Source organism: Nannobrachium achirus (genome assembly GCF_963921795.1).
Source record: "Nannobrachium achirus genome assembly, chromosome: 5".
Lineage (NCBI taxonomy): Eukaryota > Metazoa > Chordata > Actinopteri > Myctophiformes > Myctophidae > Nannobrachium > Nannobrachium achirus.
The window spans coordinates 24,933,987-24,958,986 of record NC_137814.1 but is presented as its reverse complement, the minus strand read 5'-3'; the positions used below and the strand labels follow the sequence as shown (position 1 = coordinate 24,958,986).

At 42.4% G+C, this 25,000-nt stretch overlaps 2 protein-coding genes across 3 annotated transcripts in view; both read left to right on the top strand.

The window, feature by feature from the left end:
- Window positions 1-25,000, top strand: part of tep1 (telomerase-associated protein 1) — a 54,920-nt gene that overhangs the window by 7,911 nt on the left and 22,009 nt on the right. For both annotated transcript variants that reach the window (XM_080726697.1, XM_080726696.1), the window contains exons 12-29: window positions 580-772; window positions 3,322-3,553; window positions 3,985-4,128; window positions 5,163-5,237; window positions 6,075-6,193; window positions 6,931-6,990; window positions 13,922-14,065; window positions 14,975-15,266; window positions 16,061-16,182; window positions 16,607-16,720; window positions 17,263-17,380; window positions 17,804-17,992; window positions 18,603-18,790; window positions 19,149-19,290; window positions 19,690-19,869; window positions 20,353-20,445; window positions 22,514-22,649; window positions 23,750-23,909. In XM_080726697.1, coding sequence (XP_080582823.1) covers window positions 580-772; window positions 3,322-3,553; window positions 3,985-4,128; window positions 5,163-5,237; window positions 6,075-6,193; window positions 6,931-6,990; window positions 13,922-14,065; window positions 14,975-15,266; window positions 16,061-16,182; window positions 16,607-16,720; window positions 17,263-17,380; window positions 17,804-17,992; window positions 18,603-18,790; window positions 19,149-19,290; window positions 19,690-19,869; window positions 20,353-20,445; window positions 22,514-22,649; window positions 23,750-23,909 — 2,701 coding nt within the window. The remainder of the gene's footprint in view (window positions 1-579; window positions 773-3,321; window positions 3,554-3,984; window positions 4,129-5,162; window positions 5,238-6,074; window positions 6,194-6,930; window positions 6,991-13,921; window positions 14,066-14,974; window positions 15,267-16,060; window positions 16,183-16,606; window positions 16,721-17,262; window positions 17,381-17,803; window positions 17,993-18,602; window positions 18,791-19,148; window positions 19,291-19,689; window positions 19,870-20,352; window positions 20,446-22,513; window positions 22,650-23,749; window positions 23,910-25,000) is intronic.
- LOC308286069 (phospholipid-transporting ATPase IF-like) lies at window positions 8,856-12,122 on the top strand (the record flags this gene model as incomplete). Its single annotated transcript, XM_080727030.1, has 1 exon — window positions 8,856-12,122. The coding sequence occupies one exon, from the start codon at window positions 8,856-8,858 to the stop codon at window positions 12,120-12,122; it is 3,267 nt and encodes a 1,088-aa protein (XP_080583156.1).

Below are 25,000 nucleotides of genomic sequence, written 5' to 3'. Positions count from 1 at the left end.
GATAGCTGATAACCTAACATAGCTGATTAATCGATCGATTAACCGATTCAATGATAAGTGCCTTTTTTTGGGACCAAATGGAAAATTCTTGAAACCGAAAATGAGTGCTGAAACATACAGTAATTGCTTGATGTATATAACATTAACGAGCGTCAGTGAGCTTCAGCTGGACACAGACACAGACACACACACACACCTCCCCTTTGCAGTTCTCTATGGTCTAATTTCTCTCCAAAAGCCCTTGAATATGATTAAGGATTACTGTGATGATGTTAAGCTCACATTTGATATCACAAACATCATACCTGTAACTTTCACTAGGCAAAAAAAAGTTTTCCATAAAATAAAAAGATTAATTATAATTGTTTAATTTAATCAAATCATTTCTTAACAGCAATTAATCGCTTTTAGATTAATTGTTAACATCCATATCACCCATATACATATGTTTACATATTTATTGACACAATGCATCCCATCGATTATTTGTTGGAGTATGGATTGTGTGTGTGATCATTTTTGTACATCTAATCAGACAATTCAGACAATGCAATTCATACTCCTAACAAATGGTTGCAGCCCGGGCATCAGAGAAAGCAGTCCCCAGCAGCATAGAAGTTTTGAAAAGCATCCTGAAGAAGATTCCTAAGAGCAGACGCTTCAAGTCTCTGGACTGGGAATCAGCCGGGAGGAAGAGGATGAGGCAGGCACTTGGGGTGCCGTTCGTCTGTCGACTGTACAATTTGAGGAAGGCCCAGCTTCAGAAAGCTGTGTATGTATGAATTATGAGTATTACTTAAGAGTGGAGTTAGTAGCAGGCATCAAATGCAATACTGAAGAAAAATGGTAATAGTAATAATTAGAAAACTAGAAAAATATTGTTCCTTCGAAACAATTGTGGGCTCGCTTCAAGCCAGAAAACAATGGCTATAAAAGCACAAAATGTCAAGATCGCAGGCAGTGCTCTCTTTGACGTTACTGACATCAAAGTTTGTCCATTTTGTTCCAAAAATGTGTTGTGCAAAAGTTGACCCGCTGGTGGCGCTATAACAGGCCAATGTGAGAAGGTTGGTATCTGTTCCTTGACCTATTGGGAATGTGCTTGCAAGATTTCACGCACATCCCAGGCTGTGTTCATGATTTGAGGTGTTTTTGGCTTTGGACACTTTATCGCTGCTTGCAGCTATATTTATTATTATTATTTTATAATTTTTTTGTGTGCACTTCATAGGCATGTTAGATAAAGGTCCTTAGATTGCGTGTAGAATGTTTCATGCAAATTGCAAAAAAAAAATCCTAACGGGTTTAAGTGTTTCACAAACTGCTCAAAATGATATAGCGCCCCCCTTTGGCCAATTGGGGTAAGATTGGTTTTAGTGATATTTGGACTAACACTCTACATCTTTGCCAAATGCCATGAACATGTTACTTTGCATGTATGATTTAGAGGCAGAAGAATAATTTGCATAAAACTGCAATATTCATTGAATTTATTTTAAAAAGCATGTTTCAATTTTAAAGAAATCCGATCTGACAGATCTTTAGATATCGGTCCAAAGTTCACGTAAAAAAAGTTTTGTGCACGTGGAGCGAAAATTCCAGAATAAAAGCGGATTTACGCGTTTTACAAACTGCTCAAAATGGCGGAAAATCAAAGGGCGGAGCTTACTTAACAACGACACAGATGTCTTCCGCTTGAGTCAAAGCACGCGTGTAACAAGTTGCATGTCTTCAAACGAAACGAGTCATGACTTATGCCCGTTTGAAGTTTGAATTTTCAAACGCTTCGTATAGCGCCCCCCTTTGGCCGATTGGAATAAAATTGGTTTCAGTGATACTTTGACTAACCCTCAACATCTTTGCCAAATGCCATGAACGTGTAACTTTGCATGTATGATTTAGAGGCAGAAGAATAATTTGCATAAAACCGCAATATTGATAGAATTATTAAAAAATTATATTTCACTTTAAATTAGTTTGACCGTATTGGTCCAAAGTTCATGTGAAAAAAGTTTTGTGCGCGTATCGAAAAAAACCCAGGAGGAGATAGATTTTTACTGTTTTTCATATAATTCCGAATTGTGGGAGACCTAAAGGTCAGAGGTCAAAAGTTAGAGGGTAAAAGTTGTTCGGCATGAGGAGATGCATAAGTGTATACAGGTTTCATGGCTGGACCTCAAACACAGCATGAGCTATACCTGTTCAAAGTTCGCACTTTCGAAGGCTTCCTACAGCGCCACCATTTGGCCGATTGCTATAATAAATAATAGCACACTTCGCCACTGTAAGCTGAACACATTGATGTTTTTATTTTCATTTTCTCACTAAGTATGTAGGAGTAGAAAGGAACCGAAGTTCCCGTCTACAGTATGATATGACTGATAGATAAATAATGACAACATCTAAAGTGTGCTCGCCTTATAGGCGAGCCCACAATAAGTTAAAACGTCGGCACACCGAATTACAAGTCAGTTTACATGTAGAGCAGAGACCCGAACAAGCAATATTGCGTCAGTGGCAACAAAAAACTCCCCCTTAACTGAAAGAAACATCTCTAGGGTGGGCGACCATCTGCCTCAACCATGTCAGGGGGGAAAGAAAGGGAGATGGAGAAGGAGAGACAGAGAGGGAGATACAAGCAAATACAAGTAGCAGCAATAACAATAAAAAACGTGGGCTAAAATCCTTGATTATGCAGGCTAGAATACTTGTTTTTATTTTATTTTATGTGATTTTATGCTGTGAAATCACAGGAAGTTGCGAAATATGCAGAAAGTTGTGAAATGTGCGAGAAGCTGCGAAATATGTGGGGTTGAATATGCGGAAAGTTTAGAAATATGCTTAATATGCAAAACGTTGCGGAATATGCGGAAACAAATTGGAATATGCGAAATGTTGCGAAACATGCGAAAAGTAGAAAAATATGCAGGCGGGTCGACTCTACTCTAAATAATAGTAAATATAATAGTGTAAGATAGTATATATGTAGATAGTATACAGTATTGTGTTTCAACCTTATAGATTTTCATAAGGGATCATTTACCTGATGAAGACCAATAAGGTGGAAAGGTTTGCCATTAATAAAATTGTTGCACCTGGCCTAAGTATAGGTACAAGATGTGCACACAATCTCCTCTTTGAACAGTAATAATTAACCACTTAAAGTCTTAAACCCTATAGTCCAAACCTGTGGGTTATTAGCAGTAGCTATTTTTGCAATTTCCAAATTTTTGACATTTTTTGAGAATGTTTCACCTATCATTGGAACACCAGGTTGAAAGTGGTTAAACTGTGTCCACCCTCTCCGCTCTCTCTATCCAGTCAGAGAAACTACAGCGTGGCTCTGCTGGCTCGTTACCGGCAGGCTCTGGAGACGGCGATTCAGATCTCCTGTCGATACAACGTGCCGCCTCTCCCCGGACGCACCGTCATCTTGCTCTCCTGTGACATCAGGGATGACAAGACCTGGAGCAAGAAACAGGACTTCTGTCTACCTCCCGGTCCCGAGAGCAACAACACAGAGGAGGCGGACGATGACAATCTCACTCCTTCTGTGAGGACCTAGGTTCCCCCCCCCCCTTTTAGATAATTGATTAATGCAAAAAGGCTATATCAATGACTATTGACTTGTACTGAAATGAGGATCAAAATGGGAAGATTGTAGTTCTGAAATGTGAAAACTTTAATTTCCGAGACTGAGAACGGCGTGAGAGTATTTCTTTTTTATTATTGTTTTACCTTTAACACTGAATAGGAGAGGCTTACACATAATTTACTATAATTTATATAGTATAATTTACTAACAGTTATTACTTACTTCTGTCACAAAACACATTTTACAAAGTTAGATAGTTTTAAATATGCGTCTAATTCCGTCTATAGTATTTGCTTGAACCCCTGACATGCTTGACATGCAGTTTGTATGCAGTTTCATTATGTATGTATTGAATTGTAGCTGTTTCCATTGGCTATCAATCCTCCCAGAGTCTGGAAGTGGCAGTGTTGCTGTCCTTGATGATTGCCTCCAGTGCTGAGGACGCCAGGCTGTGTGTGTTTAACTGGAGCCATTGTAGGGAGGTCAAGCTGCAGTCTGACATTCTATTGGATAATGTGAGGGACGTGGTCAAGGTAAGGGTTTCTCGCTTTCACTGCCATCTATATAATTGCGACCGAAGGTCGCATATACTCTGAAGAACCGTGTCACTTGAGTGTCCTTCCTTCCTTCCGTATCCTCGTCAGTGTGATGTCAGCGAGTTGTGACATCACTTCCTGTACAGGGCGGCTACACGAAATGGAGCAAACCTGTTTGACCTATACATGGAGATGTGGTACAGAATGACTCATATGGGCATAAAAAGTATGTCATGTGACATCACTTCCTGTACAGACAGTCAGACAGACAGCCATTGACTCCGGCCTAACAATATCTACTGTCTATGACGGTAGTCCCATATGACATGATGGACTGGACTATCTTCATATATAGTGTTCTCCACATCTCCATGTTTAGGCCCTATCGCTCACACCCTAGGTGGGGTTGGCGATAGGGCCTTTCTGTGTGGAGTTTGCATGTTCTCCCCGTGTCTCCTAGGGTTGATACCCTCACAAAAACATGAACAAACTCCCCCCAGAATGATAACAACTAGAATCGTCAGAGAAACGCTGTGGTTGGCCAGATAGTCAAGAATTGGCACGACCTCGCCCTTTAGGGCGAGGTCGCATGTCACCCTGAGGTCGCATTCCACCCTCAGGTGTCTTACTAGTATATGTTACAGTGTTTTTGAGGTACCAGTGAGATTGGGACAGGAGCGCTCGTTTTGTAGTTCACCACACACCCCTCCTGCTCCCCACCTGTCCTATTGTTATCAATTCACTTTTATAGTGACACAGGTGTGGCTAATTCTGTGTAGACACACCTGTGTAATTCTGTGTCATCGACTCTAGATTGCAGCATTCCTGCTAGCGTAGCTCCCTCTCGCTGCTTTGTTTTTTGTTATCACTCAGGTGGGCACATCAAAGCCAGGTGATGGATCAAAGCCACCACTCACTCCACCTCGCGCCAAAAAACAAGCGCTCCTGGTCATCTTCCAAATGTTATACTTTTGCAATTTGCACAAATATGGTGTTATAACTGTGCAATGTATGTTTTGTTTTACCCATAGGAATGTCAACTTGACCAATCCTCAGATGAAAATTGTGGTTCTTTCTTCTCCAGAGAGTTCACAAAGCAAAACAAGGTTTGTGCTTATAGCTTAGAAGAACTGCCTTAATGATCTTTAAAATTGTAGCATCATTAACCACTTACGGCCTTTTCAGGTTTTCGCCCCCTAGTGGCGGAAAAATTACCTCTGGGAACTCAGATTGCTTACGCCCTATTACTGTATTGACTATTGGCAATAGCTGATCTACAAGTTCACAAGATGCTGCGATACGACATGTTGTGCACTTGTAGATCAGCTAACATTGTGAAAGATTTTGACAAATCTTGAACATTTCTGCTGTAAATTGGGACAACAGGGTTATTGTGGTTAATTATAATAGGGTAATGTTTCCAAACTTTGGGTTCCTATCCTGAGGTTTGGGTGTTGAACTCTCAGTAACCTTTATTGTTGTCTTGTGAAATCACTTAACTCCCTGTCACACTTAGAACTACAGACTCACTCCCTAGCTTCTGCCGTGGACTGAAGACTCACCTCTTCAGACTCCATCTAAACCCATAGCACTATTGTAACACTCCCCTTCCCTCGATGACCACACATGAAGCTAGATAGCATTGTTAGGTTTTTAGAAAAGTATTTTGCTGCTTACTGTAGGTGCGTGGTCTACCTATGTTATAGTTTTTTTTTCTAGATTGATATTCCTATGCATTTGTTGTATTGCTGTTGATGTACTGACATGTTATCTTGCTTATTATTTTGTGTATTACCTGCTTATTGTAAGTTGCTTTGGATTAAAAGTGTCTGCTAACCGGCGCCTAAATTGTAAATTGTACCTAACCACTGCTTAGAACACTGCATATACAGTACAGTACATTCTACTGTTGGTGATTTTGTTGGTGAATTTATTCCCTCCAGGTAGACAACATCATTATTGTGGGCGACGGCAACTACTCCAACCAGGAGCTGGAATGGAGCATCAAGAACTACAGAAAGGACATAAATGACAAGGTCCTGGTTGTGAAAATCTTCAGGACGTAAGTAACTTTTAAACTTGTACTTCTACTTCTGTACGTGTGGTTAAGATAAAATCATGTCATCTTACTGTAAGTAACTTACTCAACAAACTGACAATCAAGCACATATTCATAAACCTTACTTAAACTGTTAACAATCCTGTGTAATTTGGCAAGCTGGACCAACGGCCAAAACTCGGGCTATGGCAGGGAATCAATGTTAAGCATACGGTAGAGATGATGTCTAGTGAATTTCCTGCTGGATATTATGTTGTGTACTGTAAACATGGCAATACACATCCTCCCAACCAGAGGGAGCAAATAGACTGCCAATATCCAAACCCAACTTGTTTTCAATTAAAGACACGATGAGAAATGCAATAGATATTTTGGCTACTATATTTCAACATTTTCTGTATTTATCTTTGCTTGTGTAACAATGTTACACTGTAAAATGGACTTGTTGCCTAATTAATTAACTGGTCTGGTGTAACAAACTGTGTTTTGGGAGTGGGTTGTTGTATCAAAGAGTCCACTATAAAGATGTGATGTGAGATCATCATCTCTTTATTAGAAATTAACCTGATGAAGCACATTTGCAAAACCCTTTTTTGTGTGGAACCAATGAAACGAATATGCGGCAGTGAAGAAAGTCAGTCCATGTTGAGGAGTGTTTTAGGAGGAGTGTGAGGTCCTTTCTTATGGATGTGAAAAGTTTTAATTCTTTATGTTTTGCCTTTATTACCAATCTTGACCAGATGCATGGACCAAGACCCAGATTGTGTGGTGCTTTCAGGCTTCAGTGAGCAAGTCCTCAGGTAAAATGTCACCTGTTCATTTCTCATTCAACACCAAAATTCTTGTACTGACAGTCTACAAGGCAAACATCTTACAATCTTGAAAACTAGTCTGCACTCTTTCAAGGTGTGTGTGTGTGTGTGTGTGTGTGTGTGTGTGTGTGTGTGTGTGTGTGTGTGTGTGTGTGTGTGTGTGTGTGTGTGTGTGTGTGTGTGTGTGTGTGTGTGTGTGTGTGTGTGTGTGTGTGTGTGTGTGTGTGCGCGCGTGCGTGCGTTTCATTTTTATACAATTTATTCACAAGTCATGACATACAAGACAGGTATTTTGGTATGTGACGACACTTGTTGTTTGGGAGTGACGTCACAGAGAACGCTGGTCCCTCATTGGCTAAAGGCCCTGCCTCCCTGATTGGCTAAAGGCCCAGAACGCTGCTCCCTCATTGGCTAATGTCGACCACATACCTTACTTACAGACAGCACTCATCACCCTACTTGCACACTCTGCTGGCACAAGTAATAAATGCACTGAATCTCTGTATGTGCACATTTGTAATCCGACCATGTCGAGAGAACCGTTCAAACCAACGACTTCAAATTCTACACATGCAGACGACCCAGTGTCGGTCCAGAACCACCAGGAAAGGCTCTGGCCGTGGCCCAAATGAGCCAATTGATTGCCATGGCAACCCCAGCCTTAGCTTGATTTGGCAAATTCCCCACACCAGCCCAATTCTCCACATCTGCCATTTGGATTAGTTTGTCAGTCCACTTTTCACAGTCAGTTTGCACTCTTCAGACATTCTCCACACATTTTCCGCTGCACAAGGGCTTTCCACAACTGCCAATGGCCTAGCCTCCACAACTGCCAATGGCCTAGCCCATATACTGATAACATCAGGGATCTCCATATAAGGGCATAAGGGACAAGAAGCAGAAAAGGGATACAGGCAGACAGATACAGAGATCTCAGTATATTATGGGAACAAAAGGGTTAAAACGTATGCTATGGCAACGGATATAACATTCCCGATTTTCATTGTTACCATCTTGCAATGTTCCCAATAATATAATATAATCTATAATAATAATATAGGCCCCACGCCTTGGGGTGTTTTTGTCACAGTACATTTATTTGCACATAATGTGAAATTTGCCCTCTGCATTTTACCCATCCTATAACAAATAGGAGCAGTGAGCAGCCATACATGTATGGGGCGCTCGGGGGGGCATAGAGTCTTGCTCAGGGACACGTCGACACATAGCTGGCCTGGCTGGGAATCGTACCTGGGACAACCAGGAGCTCTGGTTCCCCAGGCAGGATCACTAATCACTCAGCTATGGCACAAGTCTAGTACTGTATATCTCACTAATCTTTGTTCACATAATTGTTCAATACTTTTGAAATATTTAACTTATGGAATTGAATTTGGCCCGGATTGACCAAACTTGGGCATGGATCATCAGCTAGGCTCTTTCTGAGCCAAGCCAATGACATCATCAGCTAGGCTCTTTCTGAGCCAAGCCAATGACATCATCAGCTAGGCTCTTTCTGAGCCAAGCCATCTATAAAGACATGAATGGCAGTCAACTGTTTATCTGCAACTGTCTCTGCAAACCAGAGGTCCAACCCTGTCTCAACCCTGTCCAACAAACATCCATTACATTGATTTCTCTAACAGTAACATCCAAGGCAACAGTTTTGTGTTATTTCAAACCAGCCTAGAGACAGAGTTACTCATGTTGAATTTAGGAAAAGGAAAAATAACTAAACCCTATCAGAAAAACGAGAGAGAGTGGTACCAGGAAAGACAGTGAACAAGAGACAGTGAGATTGATTAAGAGATTAAGATTGCTGGCTATACTTTGTCAGATGTTTTTTTGCAAGGATGCTCCGTTGGATACGGCAGCAGCTGGGATTTGCCCCTTCCCACCAGAGTGAGACCAGGACCGTGTACGTGGGTAACCGTTTCCCAAAGCACGACCACTACAAACCGCAACTCTTTGCCGACAACAGAGTCATTTCATCTAAGTACACCACTTGGAACTTTGTCCCCAAGAATGTGATTGAGCAATTCACAAGAACAGCCAACATATATTTCCTTATCATCTTACTCATAACGTTTGTGATAGACTCCCGTACTCACCAAGTCACCCAGTCCATACCTCTATCCATAGTCCTCACAATAACTGCCATCAAACAGGGCTACGAGGATTGGCTGAGACACAAGGCGGACAATGAGCTGAATGGTACTCCAGTGTTTGTGGTTCGCAATGGAAGTCTGTTTCAGACGAAATCCAAAAACATCAGGGTGGGGGATATTGTGCGTGTGGCTAAAGAAGAGACGTTCCCAGCTGACCTGGTGTTGCTATCCTCAGAACGCCAAGACGGTACCTGCTACATCAATACTGCCAGCCTTGACGGGGAGACCAGCCTCAAGACCCACTACGCCATCTCAGAGACAGCGCTGTGTCAGTCAGTGTCCAAACTTGGGGCTCTTCAGGCTGTGGTGGAGTGTCAACAACCTGAGGCCGACCTGTACAGGTTTGTCGGTCGGATCACAGTGACCCACCAAGGGGAAGACATTGTCAGACCACTGGGACCAGAGAATTTGCTGCTGCGAGGAGCCAGGTTGAAAAATACCAAAGAGATTTTCGGTGTCGTAGTTTATACAGGGATGGAATCCAAGATGGCCCTCAACTATAAGTGCAAGTTCCATAAACGCTCAATGGTGGAGAAGTCCATGAACACCTTTGTAATCATCTACATGGGTATCTTACTTCTTTTAGCTGTCTTTAGCACAATCCTAAGGCATGCCTGGCAGCTTGAGAAGGACGAGCCGTTCTACAAGGCTGAGCCAGAGATACACATCGTCAGGATCTGGAGGTTCATCCACGACTTCTTGACATTCGTGGTCCTCTACAACAAAATGATTCCCATCTCGCTCTGTGTTACCTTGGAGATGGTGAGGTTCTTGGGCACGTATTTCATTGTCTGGGATTTGGAGCTGTACCACGAGGAGAGTGATCAACCAGCCCAGGTGAACACGTCAGACCTCAACGAAGTGCTGGGACAAGTGGAGTATGTGTTGACGGACAAGACGGGTACACTAACAGAAAACGAGATGGAGTTCCGGGAGTGTACAATAAATGGAAGAAAGTACCAGGAGGTCAATGGCAACCTGGTACCAGAGGGAATGGCAGAGGAGTCACCGGACAGTTCTACACCTCACTTGACTGGTGATGAGTTGTTCTTCCTCAAGGCGCTGTCATTGTGTCACACCGTTCAGATCAGTTATGATCAGCCTCAGCCTGTCAGTTCTGTAGCGGTTGGAGACCCACTCTCCCTTGCTAATGGCTTATCAACTCGGATGGAATACTATGCCTTATCACCAGACGAGAAAGCTTTGGTGGAGGCCACTAATAGGATGGGAGTAGTCCTCACTGGCAATAATGGAGAAACCATGGAAATCAAAACTTTGAATAAGTCAGAAAGGTATAAGCTGCTCCATGTCTTAGAGTTTGATCCTAATCGCAAGAGGATGAGTGTCATTCTGCAAACTCCTTCAGGAGGTGAAGTGTTATTCACCAAGGGAGCAGAGTCAGCCATCCTGCCCCTCACCACCAACGGAGAGATAGAGAAGACAAAGCTTCATGTAGACGAGTTTGCTCTGAAAGGTTTGCGGACCTTGGTGTTTGCATGTCGCCACTTCAGCCCAGAGGAGTATATTGATGTGAATAAGCGTCTGAACACAGCCCGCTCCACCCTGCATCAGAGGGAGGAGAAACTACAGGAGGCATTCCGCTACATAGAAAGAGACCTTCAGCTTCTGGGAGCTACAGCAGTGGAAGATAAACTCCAGGACAAGGTCCAAGAGACCATTGAGATCTTACGTCTGGCGGGTATCAAAGTATGGGTGTTGACAGGGGACAAACATGAGACGGCAGTCAGTGTCAGCCTGTCGTGCGGCCACTTCCATCGCACCATGAACATCCTAGAGCTCCTACAGCAGCACGAGCATGGGTGTGTCGAGCAACTACACAGATTCGCCAAAAAGATAAAGGAAGAAGACAATGTGAACCAGTATGGTTTGGTGGTGGACGGGGATAGCCTCTCTTTAGCACTGGGAAAACATGAGAAGCTCTTTATGGAAGTGTGTAAAAGTTGTTCTGCTGTGCTGTGTTGCCGCATGGCCCCCCTACAGAAAGCCAAGGTGGTACATCTTTTAAAACATTCCCCAGAGAAACCCATCACACTCGCTATTGGTGATGGAGCCAATGATGTTGGTATGATACACGAAGCCCACGTTGGCATAGGTATTATGGGTAAGGAGGGTCGTCAGGCTGTGAGAAACGGTGATTATGCAATTGCCAGGTTTAAATTCCTGGCTAAACTCCTTCTGGTCCACGGCCACTTATACTACTTTCGATTAGCCATGCTTGTGAAGTACTTTTTCTACAAGAGTGTGTGTTTTGCCATGCCCCAGTTTTTATACCAGTTCTTTTGTCTGTTTTCACAACAAGTTCTATATGACCCTATCACTGACATGATGTACAACACCCTTTTCACCGCTCTGCCCATCCTGGTGTACAGTGTGTTTGAACAGCCGTTCCATCCACAAGTACTGCAGAGTACACCTGTCCTGTACAGGGACATCAGTAGGAACTCTCTACTGCACTTCAGGACAGCAGAGAGTCAGTACTGGACATTGCTGAGCTTCTGTCACGGCTTTGTCTTGTTCTTTGGGTCATGCATACTGATGGGGGAGGACGGCATGCTCATGGGAAATGGACAGCTGTTCGGGAACTGGACGTTTGGCGCGTTTGTCTTCACTGTCATGTTAATCACTGTCACCCTAAAGTTGGCATTGGAGACCCATTTCTGGACATGGATGAACCATTTAGTGATATGGGGCTCTGTAGCCGTTTATTTTCTGTTCTCCATTGTCTATGGAAGCGCCTTCTGGCCCTTCTTCCATACCCAGCACATGTACTTTGTCTTCCATCAACTGCTGTTGAGCAGCAGGGCCTGGTTTTCCATGCTCATCATCACCATCATCTGCCACTTCCCTGACGTAGTGAAGAAGGTGATCTGTGGACACCTGCAGTCCACAAACACCCGGAGAAGCCAGTCTATACCAGTGACCCAGGCATAGCCGTAGGCCCTCCGCTGGTACCAGTGTTGCCGTTGACTCTAATGGGGAGCCAAGAGAGGGGGAAAAGGGTGACATCACAATATCAAGGTATATATACGTGATGTATCGTGATGTCTGATTGGTTGAAGGGTTTCAGCAGACGATGAGTACTCTGGGGCAAGTACTTCAATGGGAAAACCCTTAGAGAAAAAGGTTACATCAGATGATGAGAAAGCCACACAAGAACTATATAGTCTGGTTGCCCTGCGGGGCAACCATACTAATTATTCAACAATTTAAAAGAGTGATGGGCAGCATGGAAGACAAGATTCAAATGGATTGTGACTATAGATGAGAGCTGCTGAAGAGAACTTCTATTTATCTTGACGCTGTCACCCATCGAGGCCACTCACTGTTGATTCACTGCACTGCACAGACAGGGGAAAGGGCTACTTGATCGAGTGAAGTGCTCCAAGGCATGTTTAGACCAGAGTAAATATTGTTTAGAAATTTGCATTAGATCTAGTTTTAGGTTTTTAGGTAGATGAATAGAAGTGGAAAAAGAATGCATGACTATGATTTAGAGCAGGGGTTCCCAAACTTTTTTGTCTCAGGGCACCCCATGAATATTTTTTTAATCCGAGGCACCCCTACATTATAATTTTCACTCCCAGCACCTTATATTTATAGCATATCGTCGTTGTCGGGTAGAAACCTTGAATGTCCAAAACCGTTTGTTTTGTATTTATCATCTATAAAATGAGCCGATCTACAAGCACACCACGCCTCGCATCGTGAGACGTTGTGTGCTCGGCTGTTTTCACTAGTTTTGTGCGACAGCCTTTTATGATGAAGCAGGGATTTGCTTTACCAAAAGACGTACACATTTGAAACTTGGAGATACGAGGTTTCGTCACTGCCCGACAGTGACGATATTTTAGTATATTTTTATGTTGGCGATATTTTTCGCAACATAATATTTTAGTGATTATGTTGCGAGGAAAACGTTGAGATAATAGCCATTTTGGTTAGAACTGACTGAAAATAACTTTGTACTGAAGTTTAAAATGATACTAAATATTTTTTCCAATAAGTGTCCAAATAAATTCCAAATATTATCAAATTATCTCGCGGCACCCCTGGACTGCCGTCACTGCACCCCAGGGTGCCCCGTCACCCACTTTGAAAACCCCTGATTTAGAGGATGTGTAATTATATTTATTAATTAAAGGTCCTATATTGAGCAAAGCCTTTTAAATCTGATATAGTACACCATGAACCATTAACATTCATGCTCAACCCACAGCAGAGCTTGGTATAATTACCAGATGGAGCTCAGTCAGAAGCAATACTTAGCAATACTTAAAATGCCTAACTTAGGAGAGAATATGTGCCATATTTTTTATGATTTTCTCCCAGCTTACAGGCATTTTTAAGCTCCCGGCAGCCATTGTGGACTCTATCTTGAAAATGTTGCCTTTCTACATTTTAGTAGTTTATTAACATACCCAATAGTAACAGAATCCATTGAAAAATATATTTTATTATTTTCAGCCACATGCTGACCTATCTAAAATTGGTCGTTTGTGATGGTTTTAGAAAACCTTGTGTCAAACACTATACCAAAAATATGAAATATGAATGATTGTTGACGAGATCCTCCAAGCTAATTTGAGTCTTTATTGTGTTTTAAAAAATGATTTCTCTCTCTCTCCCTCTCTCTCTCTCACACACACACACACACACACACACACACACACACACACACACACACACACACACACACACACACACTGACCTGTGCTGTGCTGTGTTGTCAGGTTTGTGGCAGAGCGCGGCTCATCTCGGCTGCTGGAACATGTGGAGCATATAGACAAACTGCACAAAGTCCCTCCTCCACAAGGGGCCTCACAACCTCAAACCACAACCAGTGTCACCCCTCTACCAACCAGCCCGAGGTTAAGGTAATGTTCCCTCCATGGTCACTCATGGAGGGAAATGTACTTTACTAGTACATTTTTATATTTATGAAGTTACTGTAATAGTGGTAGCAGAGTAAGTAATATAATGGGTTACTAATAATATTTAAGTAACACATCACAATTATGTCAAGTAATATGAATGTTACCAGCTGAAACTTAAGCATGTAACTTCATTCCAGAGTTGAAGTTCCCTTACTAGTAGTACAGAGATACCTTATTTAAGTGATAGATAGTGTTCCTGTCCTGTCATCCATTTATGCAAGAACCTAACTACTTAAATATGCATAATTAACACAGTTACACTTGCATGTAGCCCAAGGATGGATTCTAAAGTTGTGTTGTGTTTTAAAGCTAGCTCATTAGGCTGCCTATTTAGTTTTCTTGTGTCTCTATAGATCCTGCTTGCGTGATGCAGACTACACTCACTCACTGCCCTTATCGTCTTCCATTATAGAATTTTGTCATACTTATTTTGGTGAATGTAACGCAAAAAGTAATTTTGCATAATAACTTTGCTTTAAAGTGGCAGTAACGATTAATATGAAATATACTGTGGTGTTTGCAATTGGTCTAATTGCTCTTCTATCGAGGTTAGGTAGGACCACTACCATATGCATTCCATTTACTGGTTGACATGAGGTATTGCATTGAAGCCCAAAGCGCATCCTCTGCCCAAACATGCTTTCTATATTAGGTCAGCTGTAGAAATGTCAGCGCTTGTGTGGGACAGACCCAGGTTCAAATCCCTATTCCTGGGTAGAAATAAAACATTACAGACTGCAGCTTTAACTAAAGCTGTTGTAACTCTTCACCTTCCTTATCTCATGCCCGTGTTCTTCGATGCATCCCTCCCGCGCTCTCCCCCCATCCTCCTCCCTCTTTAACTCATAGGTGGCGAGGCGTGCGGGTGTTCATCTCCTCCACCTTTCGGGACATGCACGCCGAGCGTGACGTCCTGGTGCGCAGCGTCTTCCCGGAGCTGCGGCGCCGCGCGGCTCACCACTGCCTCTACCTGCAGGAGGTGGAGCTGCGCTGGGGCGTGACCGAGGAGGAGTCGGAGCGCGCCGCAGAGCTGTGTCTGTCGGAGGTGTGTCGCAGCCAGATGCTGGTGTGCATCCTTGGGGAGCGCTACGGACTGGTGCCCCCTCGGCCCGCCCTGCCCGACCTGCCGCAGTACAGCTGGGTAACACATGGCATTATTCATTCATTCATTATTACTCATAGGAATAGACTATGTGACAACCAGGAATAGTCTGGTGACCACCAGAGAGATGGGTGACAGCCGGAATATAGACGGCACCCGGGAGCAGTATGGGTTGTCACCCCATCCTGTGTCTTCATCTGTCTTCCGTGAGGAAGAAGCCCAACAAACCCACGGTGAGGCCTTTAGGAGGGCCATTCAAGCCGCAAGCGGAGCCTGCAGCACCACCGTTGCCTAGGTGGAGCCTGCAGTACCATTGCGGCTCAAGAATCCACCGCTCCTGAGTGAAATGTCTGGTGCTGGGAGTCTGGTGCAACGCACAGGTCCTGAACCTGGTAGACGTACAGTAGGAGGGGCCCGGACAGGAGTCAATCCAGAGAACCTAGTCCTTCCAAGCACCAGATTGCCTCTCCCAGTCACGGCAGTTTTTTCTTTCTTTATTGTATCAGTTTTATTTTTTTTATCATATTGCAGTGCAGTTCAATGCTTTCTTGTGGGTCTTTCCATATCCACAAAAACAAAACAAACTTGAAATACAGAGGAAAATTAAAAGAAAGGGAAAGAGAGAAGAGGGTGAAAAGTTAACTCAACTTCATACAGTGCCTGCATCTCATCTTTTTATGAGTGAGGAGTCGTTTCATGACATGGGCTTTGGCTTTGTTCAGACTGGTTCAGGCAAATCCGATTTGTTTCTCAAATACGATGTTTAGGAGGACTGATGTTTAGGAGGCATTATTGCATCTCCAATTGTAACCTCCCTGTCATTGTCCGTGCAGTTGGCCACTGCCCCAGCAGGACTGTCCATCACAGAGATGGAGATCCGTCAGTTCCAGGCACTGTACCCAGAGACAGGAAACCAGCAGATGTTCTGCTACTGCAGGGATCCAGACCTTACCAAGTATGTTAGGTTACGTTTTTTATTTTTTTTTACATAATACAGCATGATTTCATAATACAAAACATGGCATCCTACATATTACAATTACTATGTGGGTGTCACAAACATAGGTGACATCCGGATGTCATGTTAACGTTTTAAATATTATTATAGGTTATATAATTGTCCTCACATGGGGAAATGTGTCTGCCAGTGCTGATACAGTAAATTGAAAAGATATTCTTAACTAGTAGTTGTATATCTTGCAATAATTATTCTGTGGGTTGTCACAAAATCCCAAGACACATCTGGACATGTCTCACAGCACACACCAGTCGGCACACCGTTTGGGAACCACTGGTGTAGATGTTTAGAGTGGTTATTTTCCAAATCTATTTTCAAGTCCATGTTGTACTGGTTTTTAGATCCATCTGTGGTTTCTCAGGTCAGTTCCAGTGGCGTGGAGGTCGGACTTTGCCCCAGAGTCGGCAGAGGCTAAATCTAAAATGGCTGACCTGAAGATGAGGATGTTGTCTAGTGGTGTGAAAGTGACTGAGAAGTGAGTTCTTCTTCAGCTGAACTCGTACTCTCCTGGAGCAGTATCGTTACAGGGAGATTGTGTTTAAATTGAATCTTTACTGGGGGTGTACAGTATTTAAAGAAGATCACCTGCTTTACTTGCACAAGTGTTAAAGATGGAGTCACAACCAAGCCTTTCATCAAATTGCTTTCCCTGATATGGATAAAACAAGTCATGATTTCCTTGCACTTTTCTTCCTTTTTCTTCAACCACAGCGTCTGTGACCAAAATCAGATAAAATTCTTCTTTGTAGATTGCCAATGATCTCCATTGTAGCCTACTGTGTAAAGCATATTGGTGGGACAACAACGTGCTCATAAGCTCAAAACACAAAACACATGAGCTTCATAGATGCTGCTATTTTCTTTGTAATTTCTAGCTGTAGTTTATTTATTTATTTATTTTTTTTGTACGCCAGTCAGAGGATATTAGCTATTTGGGGTCCTTCCTTGGCATGGTAAAGTAAGGGTAGCCTTGACTTTGTGCACTTAATTTCCATTGACTTTGCCTCTCTGTAACAGTTATCCGTGTCAGTGGGGTGGGGTTGTGGACGGGAAGCCCTATCTGAAAGGTCTGGAGGACTTTGGCAAGGCGGTACTGGAGGACCTCTGGACGGCTGTCTTGAACCACTTTGTGGAAGTAAGTGACATAATGTGTCATATATGTATAACTATATTTGTGATTATTTTTATTTTTTTACATTTATATTCTGTTGATTTTCAGTTTTTGACAGCGGACAAGACATTAAAACCATTGTCCAGAGGACAAATGGGGGCCAACAGACATCTGTCAATCATCATCAATCAAGTAGCTTAAACACACTAAACCGAACCGCATAAATTGTAATTATATAAAATAAATATCAAACTCATTAGACAGTTTACACTTCCCGAAAGGAAATACATTTATTTAATTCACTCTGTACAGAAGCAGGGATAAAACAACATCGTCACTGGCCATAAAAATGAATGACCAGGTTGGGGGTGGTATCAAAGCAGAGGCAAATGGAACCCTGGAGCTGTTTACAAAGATCTGAGTTCATAATAGTCTACCACTTGGCAGGAGGATGATGAGGCAGAGGCTGGTTTAGATGTCAGCGAGCAGGAAGTCCACCAGGGGGCACTACAGAGGCAGTTCTATGGCAGAGCCAAGCTGCTGGCTGAGGCTGTGCAGAAGGTCCAGGAGGCCCAGACCAAAGGAGGCATGCTGCTGGTGGAGGGAGCACCTGGAGAGGGCAAGACCGTCTTCATGGTAGGGCCTGCATTAGTTCACCAAACTAGCATCAAAAGTAGCAGATCTACAAGCTCGAACACCACAGCACGTGTTGAGCTTCTCGATCTGCTTGCTGTTTTTGGATTTTAATTCTGAAAAGTAACAGTTTTTCTTTTTTCTTTTTTTTAAATCTTAGTTTCCACCTGACCAAGACGAGATGATGATAAGAAATGATAGATTAATAATCAATCCCTATTTGGGGCATATTATGGGTGAAACGCTTCAAAAAATGATATATTTTCAGTATTATTGCACTGTTGTGTTAAGTTAATGCTTAAGTAGGTTATCAATTAATTGATATATAAAACATTAATAAAGGTGCTTCTAATCTGGACTATTTGATTATTAGAAAACAAATAATCTGCCTAAAAATGTGTCACTTTAAGGGTATGCACACACAGGTCTTCTGTGTGCAGTACTGAACCAATAGCACAGTACTATTTGAGAGACATTAACCCTTTTATATTCTTTGTTGTGTGATATATTTCGAAAATGCACATGTGAGCTTAGCCCAAAAATGGAATAAAGATCAGTGTAGTGGTTGATTGTTTCCATCGTCATTTGTCCTCGTAACTGTCCCTCCGTACAGGCTGCCCTTGGCAACGCTCTCAGAGACCCTGACAAGTCTAAGAAAATACTCGGCTGTGATGTCATCTCCTACTCCACGGCTTCCAGCCAATCCTCACGCTCTGTTGAGAACCTTCTGCGATGCCTCATCCAATGGTTGAGGAAGATGAAGGACAGTCAGGAGGAATCACCTCTTCCCTCATCATACAAGTACGTTAACTCTTCATCTTTATTTGACCATGCAGAATACCTTTTAAGGACAATATGGCCATACATCAACATTGTGTTATGAGATTCGATATTTTGGGGGATTTTTGGATATCATAATATTGTGATATGAAATAAGTGTTGTCTTTTCCTGGTTTTAATCCACATGGGATATTATCATCACAATATCGATACTGAGATATTTGGTCAAAAAATATTGTGATATTTGATTTTGTCCATAACGCCCATGCCCAGTCCTAAACACAGTAAACAGTCGTATTTAGGGATGGCATGGCATTTGAAGCAAAAAACAAAAACAAAGATCCAACTGCAGGTATGTGTGTTATGTTACCCATCATAGAGATTTGCTGTCAGTTTTCCACTCCATGTTGAGTGAGGACAAAAAGGGCCAGAGACTGACCTTGCTGATAGATGGGGTGGACCTTGTCTGCGATGGCAGAGGCCAGCTGAACTCTGATTGGATACCACAGCAGCTCCCACAGGTGGGTATTAATAAGTCAGTCCTCATCCACACGACCTCAGCGAGGTTCCACCACTGCAATGCTTTATTAAAGAAAGAAAAAACACACCCTAGACGATTCAAAACGTTCCCATAATTCATCTTCTGAATTCTCCAATGGCGGAAACTCGCAGAGGTTGTGTGTATACAGTACAATATTGGTAAATATTGGTACTGAACTTAAAGGTTTCAACTGTTGTAACAACAAAATCCTAGATTTAAATAACTCTGTGACCCAATAAGCGGGGATGCCAAACATGATGACAGAACACCAGAACGCTTGCCCCCAAAACACAGTCACCTCGTTGTATTATTATTGCTATGTTACAGTGAGGTTGTGTTGTGTAATAAGCAATATAATGTATTCTTGTATTGCTATCAGGGTACGTGTTTGGTGGTAAGCATCACATCCAATTCAGCCCTGCTGCAAACTCTGGCCAAAAAGAAAGGAGCCGTGTCGTTTGTCCTGGGACAGCTGTCCATGCTGGACAGGAAGGACATCGTCCAGAAGGGCCTTGATGTCTTTGGAAAGAAACTCAGTGACTCTGCGTTCAACAACCAGGTTCTTATCTCCACTGTGTCAATTGCTGTACCTTTTCTATGTGTGGTGTGTCATACTGTAGGTGCCTCTCTTTATTACTTGAGCTTTCTTACTTAATAATAGTCATAAATGTCTCTACAGTGTCTGCAGACGTGAACACCATGAGCTATATTTTCGTCCATGCCCTACCCCTTATCCCTAAACTTCTTTGCCTTTTTTACTGTTTTGAAAAGCATTTTAAAATAGTTTAACTAGCCGATCTACATCGACACGTTGTGAGCTTGTAGATCGCTATTTGAAGTAATTTAAATTGTTTTTTCAAAATAGTAAAAAGAAAATGGACGAAAATAGGGCCCCATATTTCTACCTGCTTGCACATTGGTCATGCAACAACATACAAAATAAATTAGTCATAACTGAATCGTCATGCATTGTTATTTTGTACATGACACTTATGCATACCGATGTCATGTTGTGCATGCGTGTGTGTGTGTGTGTGTGTAGCTCCAGACCCTGATGATGAAGAAAGGAGCAGTGAGCCCCATGTACCTCCACCTGGCCTGTGAAGACTTGAGAAACTTTGCGTCCTTTGACAAGGTCTGTTTTCAGCCTACTAACAATGATCGTATCCAGGGTAGGAATTTCAGGGAGGCCATGAAGGCCATGGCCGTCCTTGCCCCTCAGTTTGGCCTTGTGCCCCTTCAAAAAATGGCATGACCTGAGGCCACAGTGGCCTTAATGCCCCAGCTGACTGTACCACTTTCTCCTCTTAACTCATTTAGTGCCACCCCTTTCACCACTAGAGGGCGCCCAGTGGCCATAGAAAATCCCGTAGAGATATGCTGGTATATGCAGAAGCCCTGCAGCCATGACTTGCCTGAACACTTTCCTTTGTGCATGTACAGGAAGAGGATGAAGTTAGCTTGAAGTTAGCTATTGGCTACCAAGCATTTTAGAAGCCTTATTTTCGTCAACTTAGCCATGATTAAACCTTGCACACCTCATGCATGGGAAAAAAACAGAGAAGAATGAGCTCTAAAAAATCCAATGCAATCCTGGATTGCATTGGAGTGGATTTGTGCAGTTTGTTCACAGCTTTCAAACAAAAAAATCCGATTGGAAATCCGTTCAGGCATTCTTGAGATAATCGCCATTATGTTTTACATGTTATGTAAACAAACATGGCTGCCCTGTTTGTTAGATGGGGTTGTATGGGGGTGGAACATGCAAAATCGCGATTGAAATCATGTTCACTAGATTTGATGGGGTCCAAAAAAAAATTTTCAACAAATTTTTTTTCAAAAAAGATTTTTTTTTTTTATATCCCGAACTAGTTCGGGATAGGCACTCTGGGATGCGATAATATATCCCGAACTAATTCGGGATAGGCACTCAATGAGTTAATACCCGCTCAAGGACCCCTGAACTTTGAGAACCACTGGCCACTGGTGCCAGTACGCCCAGAAACGCCATTGCAGAGAACCATACCAAAATTCTTCCAAGGCAATCTGAACAGTTTAAGAGCTGCGTTTCTCAAATGCCATTTGACATTAACACTCTAATAAAGAACCCAGGTTTTTAAAGCAAATGAATAATGTGGATGATGTCAATATGACAATTCTTCTCTAAATGGTAAATGGTAAATGGTGCATTTATATAGCGCTTTTTTTAATCCAAAGCGCTTTACATAGATTGTGCATTACATTCACCCATTCACACACACATTCATACACCGGTGGCGGAGGAAGCCATGCAAGGCACCAACCTACTCACCGGAGGCAATTAGGGGTTCAGAGTCTTGCCCAAGGACCCTTCGACATTAACTCAGGGGGAGCCCGGATTCGAACTGGGAACCCTTCGGGATTTATACCCTTCGTGCTCTAATACCAGTTTCTCTACCCCTGAGCTATGCCGCCCCATTCTCTAATTGCCTTTAGTGCTTTGAAAAGTTCAAAGCTATCACTTTGGAAAAATTAGAATTAAGAAAGTAATAAAAGGTTCAGAGATGGCCATGGAAATAATAACAATAATACACTTGACTTTTAAAGCATCTTTTCAAAATGGATTATAAATTGCTCTATCTACACCTTCCCTCTCAGCTTTCCTACTTTCCTACTATAAAATAAAGTTCAAAGGGATGACTAACCACTCTCCCTCTTTAAAAACACAGCATGTGTTCTCCATCAACACAGCATGTGTTCTCCATCATGTCTACTGGACTAATATACATATAGTATTTTATTCATGGTAATAATATATTTTTGGGTTGATGACCCATGACCAATGCAGTAAGTTTGATTTGTGCAGGGCTGAGATTTCACTGCAGATAGTCTACATTTCAAAATCATCCTAACCCTTAAATTCCTTTCAATGGACTAAACCTTGTTTTATTTGATGGCCTTCCTGCCCTAGCATTTGGCCTTTGTGCCCTCCCAAAATTGACAACAACAAAGGCCAATTGGCCTTGCCCCTAAAACGACGAAATTCTAGACATGATCGTATCAGTAGAGTTCGTCATAAGAGAGAAAAGAGAGTTCAATATCTGTATGGGGGAGAGAATAATAAAGCTAAAAATATAAATAATGAAAGTAAAATATTTCTTATTTAATGATGATGGTGATGATGGTGATATTGGTGGTGGTGTCTGTGTCTCTGTGTTCCCCAGATGAAGGAGAGCCTTGAGAGACTGCCTCCGTCGCTGGGTCAGCTGGTTCACTACAGTCTGGACCGACTGTGCTCCCACTACAGAGGGGTGACTGGTCTCCGCTGGGCCCTGGCAGCTCTCACTGTCACCACTGCTGGTGAGCTATCACTGCACTGTTCACCAAAGAAATATATATATACAGTATATATGTATGTTTTGCTTTATATCTATTCACGTTGAGTAGCTTGTAGATCAGCTACTGTTTTCATAATATTTCGAAACTAAAACTTGCCACAAAAAGTTCGGAAATCTAACTTTGGACGATTATATCTCCTCTTTAATGAACTCAAATGGTATTGTGTTTTATATCATTTTCATTGTTGATTTGTCACCTTTACAACGAGGTACAGCTTGTAAGCATCGGGCATTCGAGGCATGAGCTACACAGCCGAATGTTGGCAAATTTTGGGTCAGCGCAACCCACACAGGGTTGCGCCAAAATTTGCCAACATTCGGTCCATTATATCCCCCCTTTAATTGTGCCAAATGGTATTGTGTTTGATATCATTGTTATCGTTGATTCGTCACCTTTACAATGAGGTACAGTTTGTAAGGATCTGGCATTCGTGGAATGAGAAACACAGCCAAACGTGTGGGTAGCGCTCCTCCAAAAATTGTCAAAATGGCCTGGCAGGCCTGCAATACTGTTCTTTTGGTCTTCACCTTTGTTACTTGGGGCATTGAATGATTGCACTCTCTCACAGTAATAAGGAAAAGAAAAAACAACACATATTGGCAATTTTTACACTTTATTAATGTTAAGCTCAGTGTCAGGGAAGCCCAAAACGAGAGTAAATGCCAGCAGAACAGTATATTGCAAGCCATTTTGGCAAAATTCTGGTCGGCGCTACCCACACGTTTGGCTGTGTAGCTCATGCCTCGAATGCCCGATGCTTACAAGCTGTACTTCGTTGTAAAGGTGACAAATCAACGATAAAAATATCCTTATTAAAGGGGAGATATAATCGACCAAAGTTAGATTTCCGAACTTTTTGTGGCAAGTTTTTATAAACAAGAGATGCGTGATTTTTATGTTCTTTTTTTGTGTGTTGATGAGTCATTCTTTTATTAAAATGTATTGTAATCAATTAAATCTATTAGTTTGATTAAGCTGTTACACCCCTACACACAATCAACAACTGAAGACTTGAACTGGAAACAGCTGCTGCAATGGTATATTCTCCTCTTACCTTGTAGGCCTGAGGGAGAGAGACCTATACGCCATACTCAGTACCTGCAGTGACCTGTCCTCACAGGAAGAACAGGTCACATGGCAGGAAACACTACGTCTGTCCAGGAAGCCCCAAGGGCGTGTTCCCATGGCCACATTCACCCACATGGTGCGGAGCTTACAGAGGTACGCCTGTTCACTACAATGACTGTGAACTCTGCCGTTGAGTTTGTCTCTCGATTTCCTTGATTACTTTCCTTGATTACACGTCCATCCAGCATATTATACTGAACTAGCACTTACCCGGTCAAAGATATGAGCTCCGAAATGATGTGCAGTGGGTGGGTTATGGGATGTGCACTGTGCACACAGTATATGAGGGATGGAAAGTAACTTTAACTGGTGCTTGCATGATAATATGTAGGAGCATCAATGTAAGAAATACCCGTTTCGTTTAATGGCTACAGAGATACTGTGTACCGATCTGCATGATTTTTGGACAAAATCTGTAACAGGGCCAGACAACCGACCCCCCCCCCCCCCCCACCCGCCTGCACACACACACACACACACACACACACACACACACACACACACACACACACACACACACACACACACACACACACACAGAGCTGGTTAAACATGTTGCCTCATGCTAGATGCAGAATAGATATGCCTCAAGCTAGATGCAGAATAGATATAGGAACACCATAAAAAATGCTAATATACAGCATATGATTTGTGAAAGTGACAAACGGGCTTCACAGTTATGTCAGGTGTGTTCATATGCTTATGGTGATGCGATTTCAGATCAATTGCTCCAGCCACTGAGGAGAAACGCTGTGACAGACACTCAGACACTCACTCAGACATTCCGAAAATTATATGTTTGATATCACCACTGTTGGGCAGAAACCTTGCATCTCCATATTAACCCATTAACACTTGAGGCCTATTCTACAAATACGTTCTAAATCAGTTGTTCTCAAAGGTTTTCGTGCCAAGAAGAACCCCCAAAATGATATGCATTTGGCCACGGACCACCCACATCTGAATTTGTTTTTATGCCAGGGACCCCCAGATGAGAAGATTTGTGTAAAAAAATTGTGTAAATTATTCAAGATTTTTAAAGCACTTTCAAGATTTTTCAAAACCTTTAAAAAAATAGAAGATGCACAAGCTCGCGGCACGAAGTGATGCGCTGTGAGCTTGTGATGCTCTGTGAGTTTTTACATCTGCTATTTTTGAGAACCACTGTTCTAAACCAATGTTCT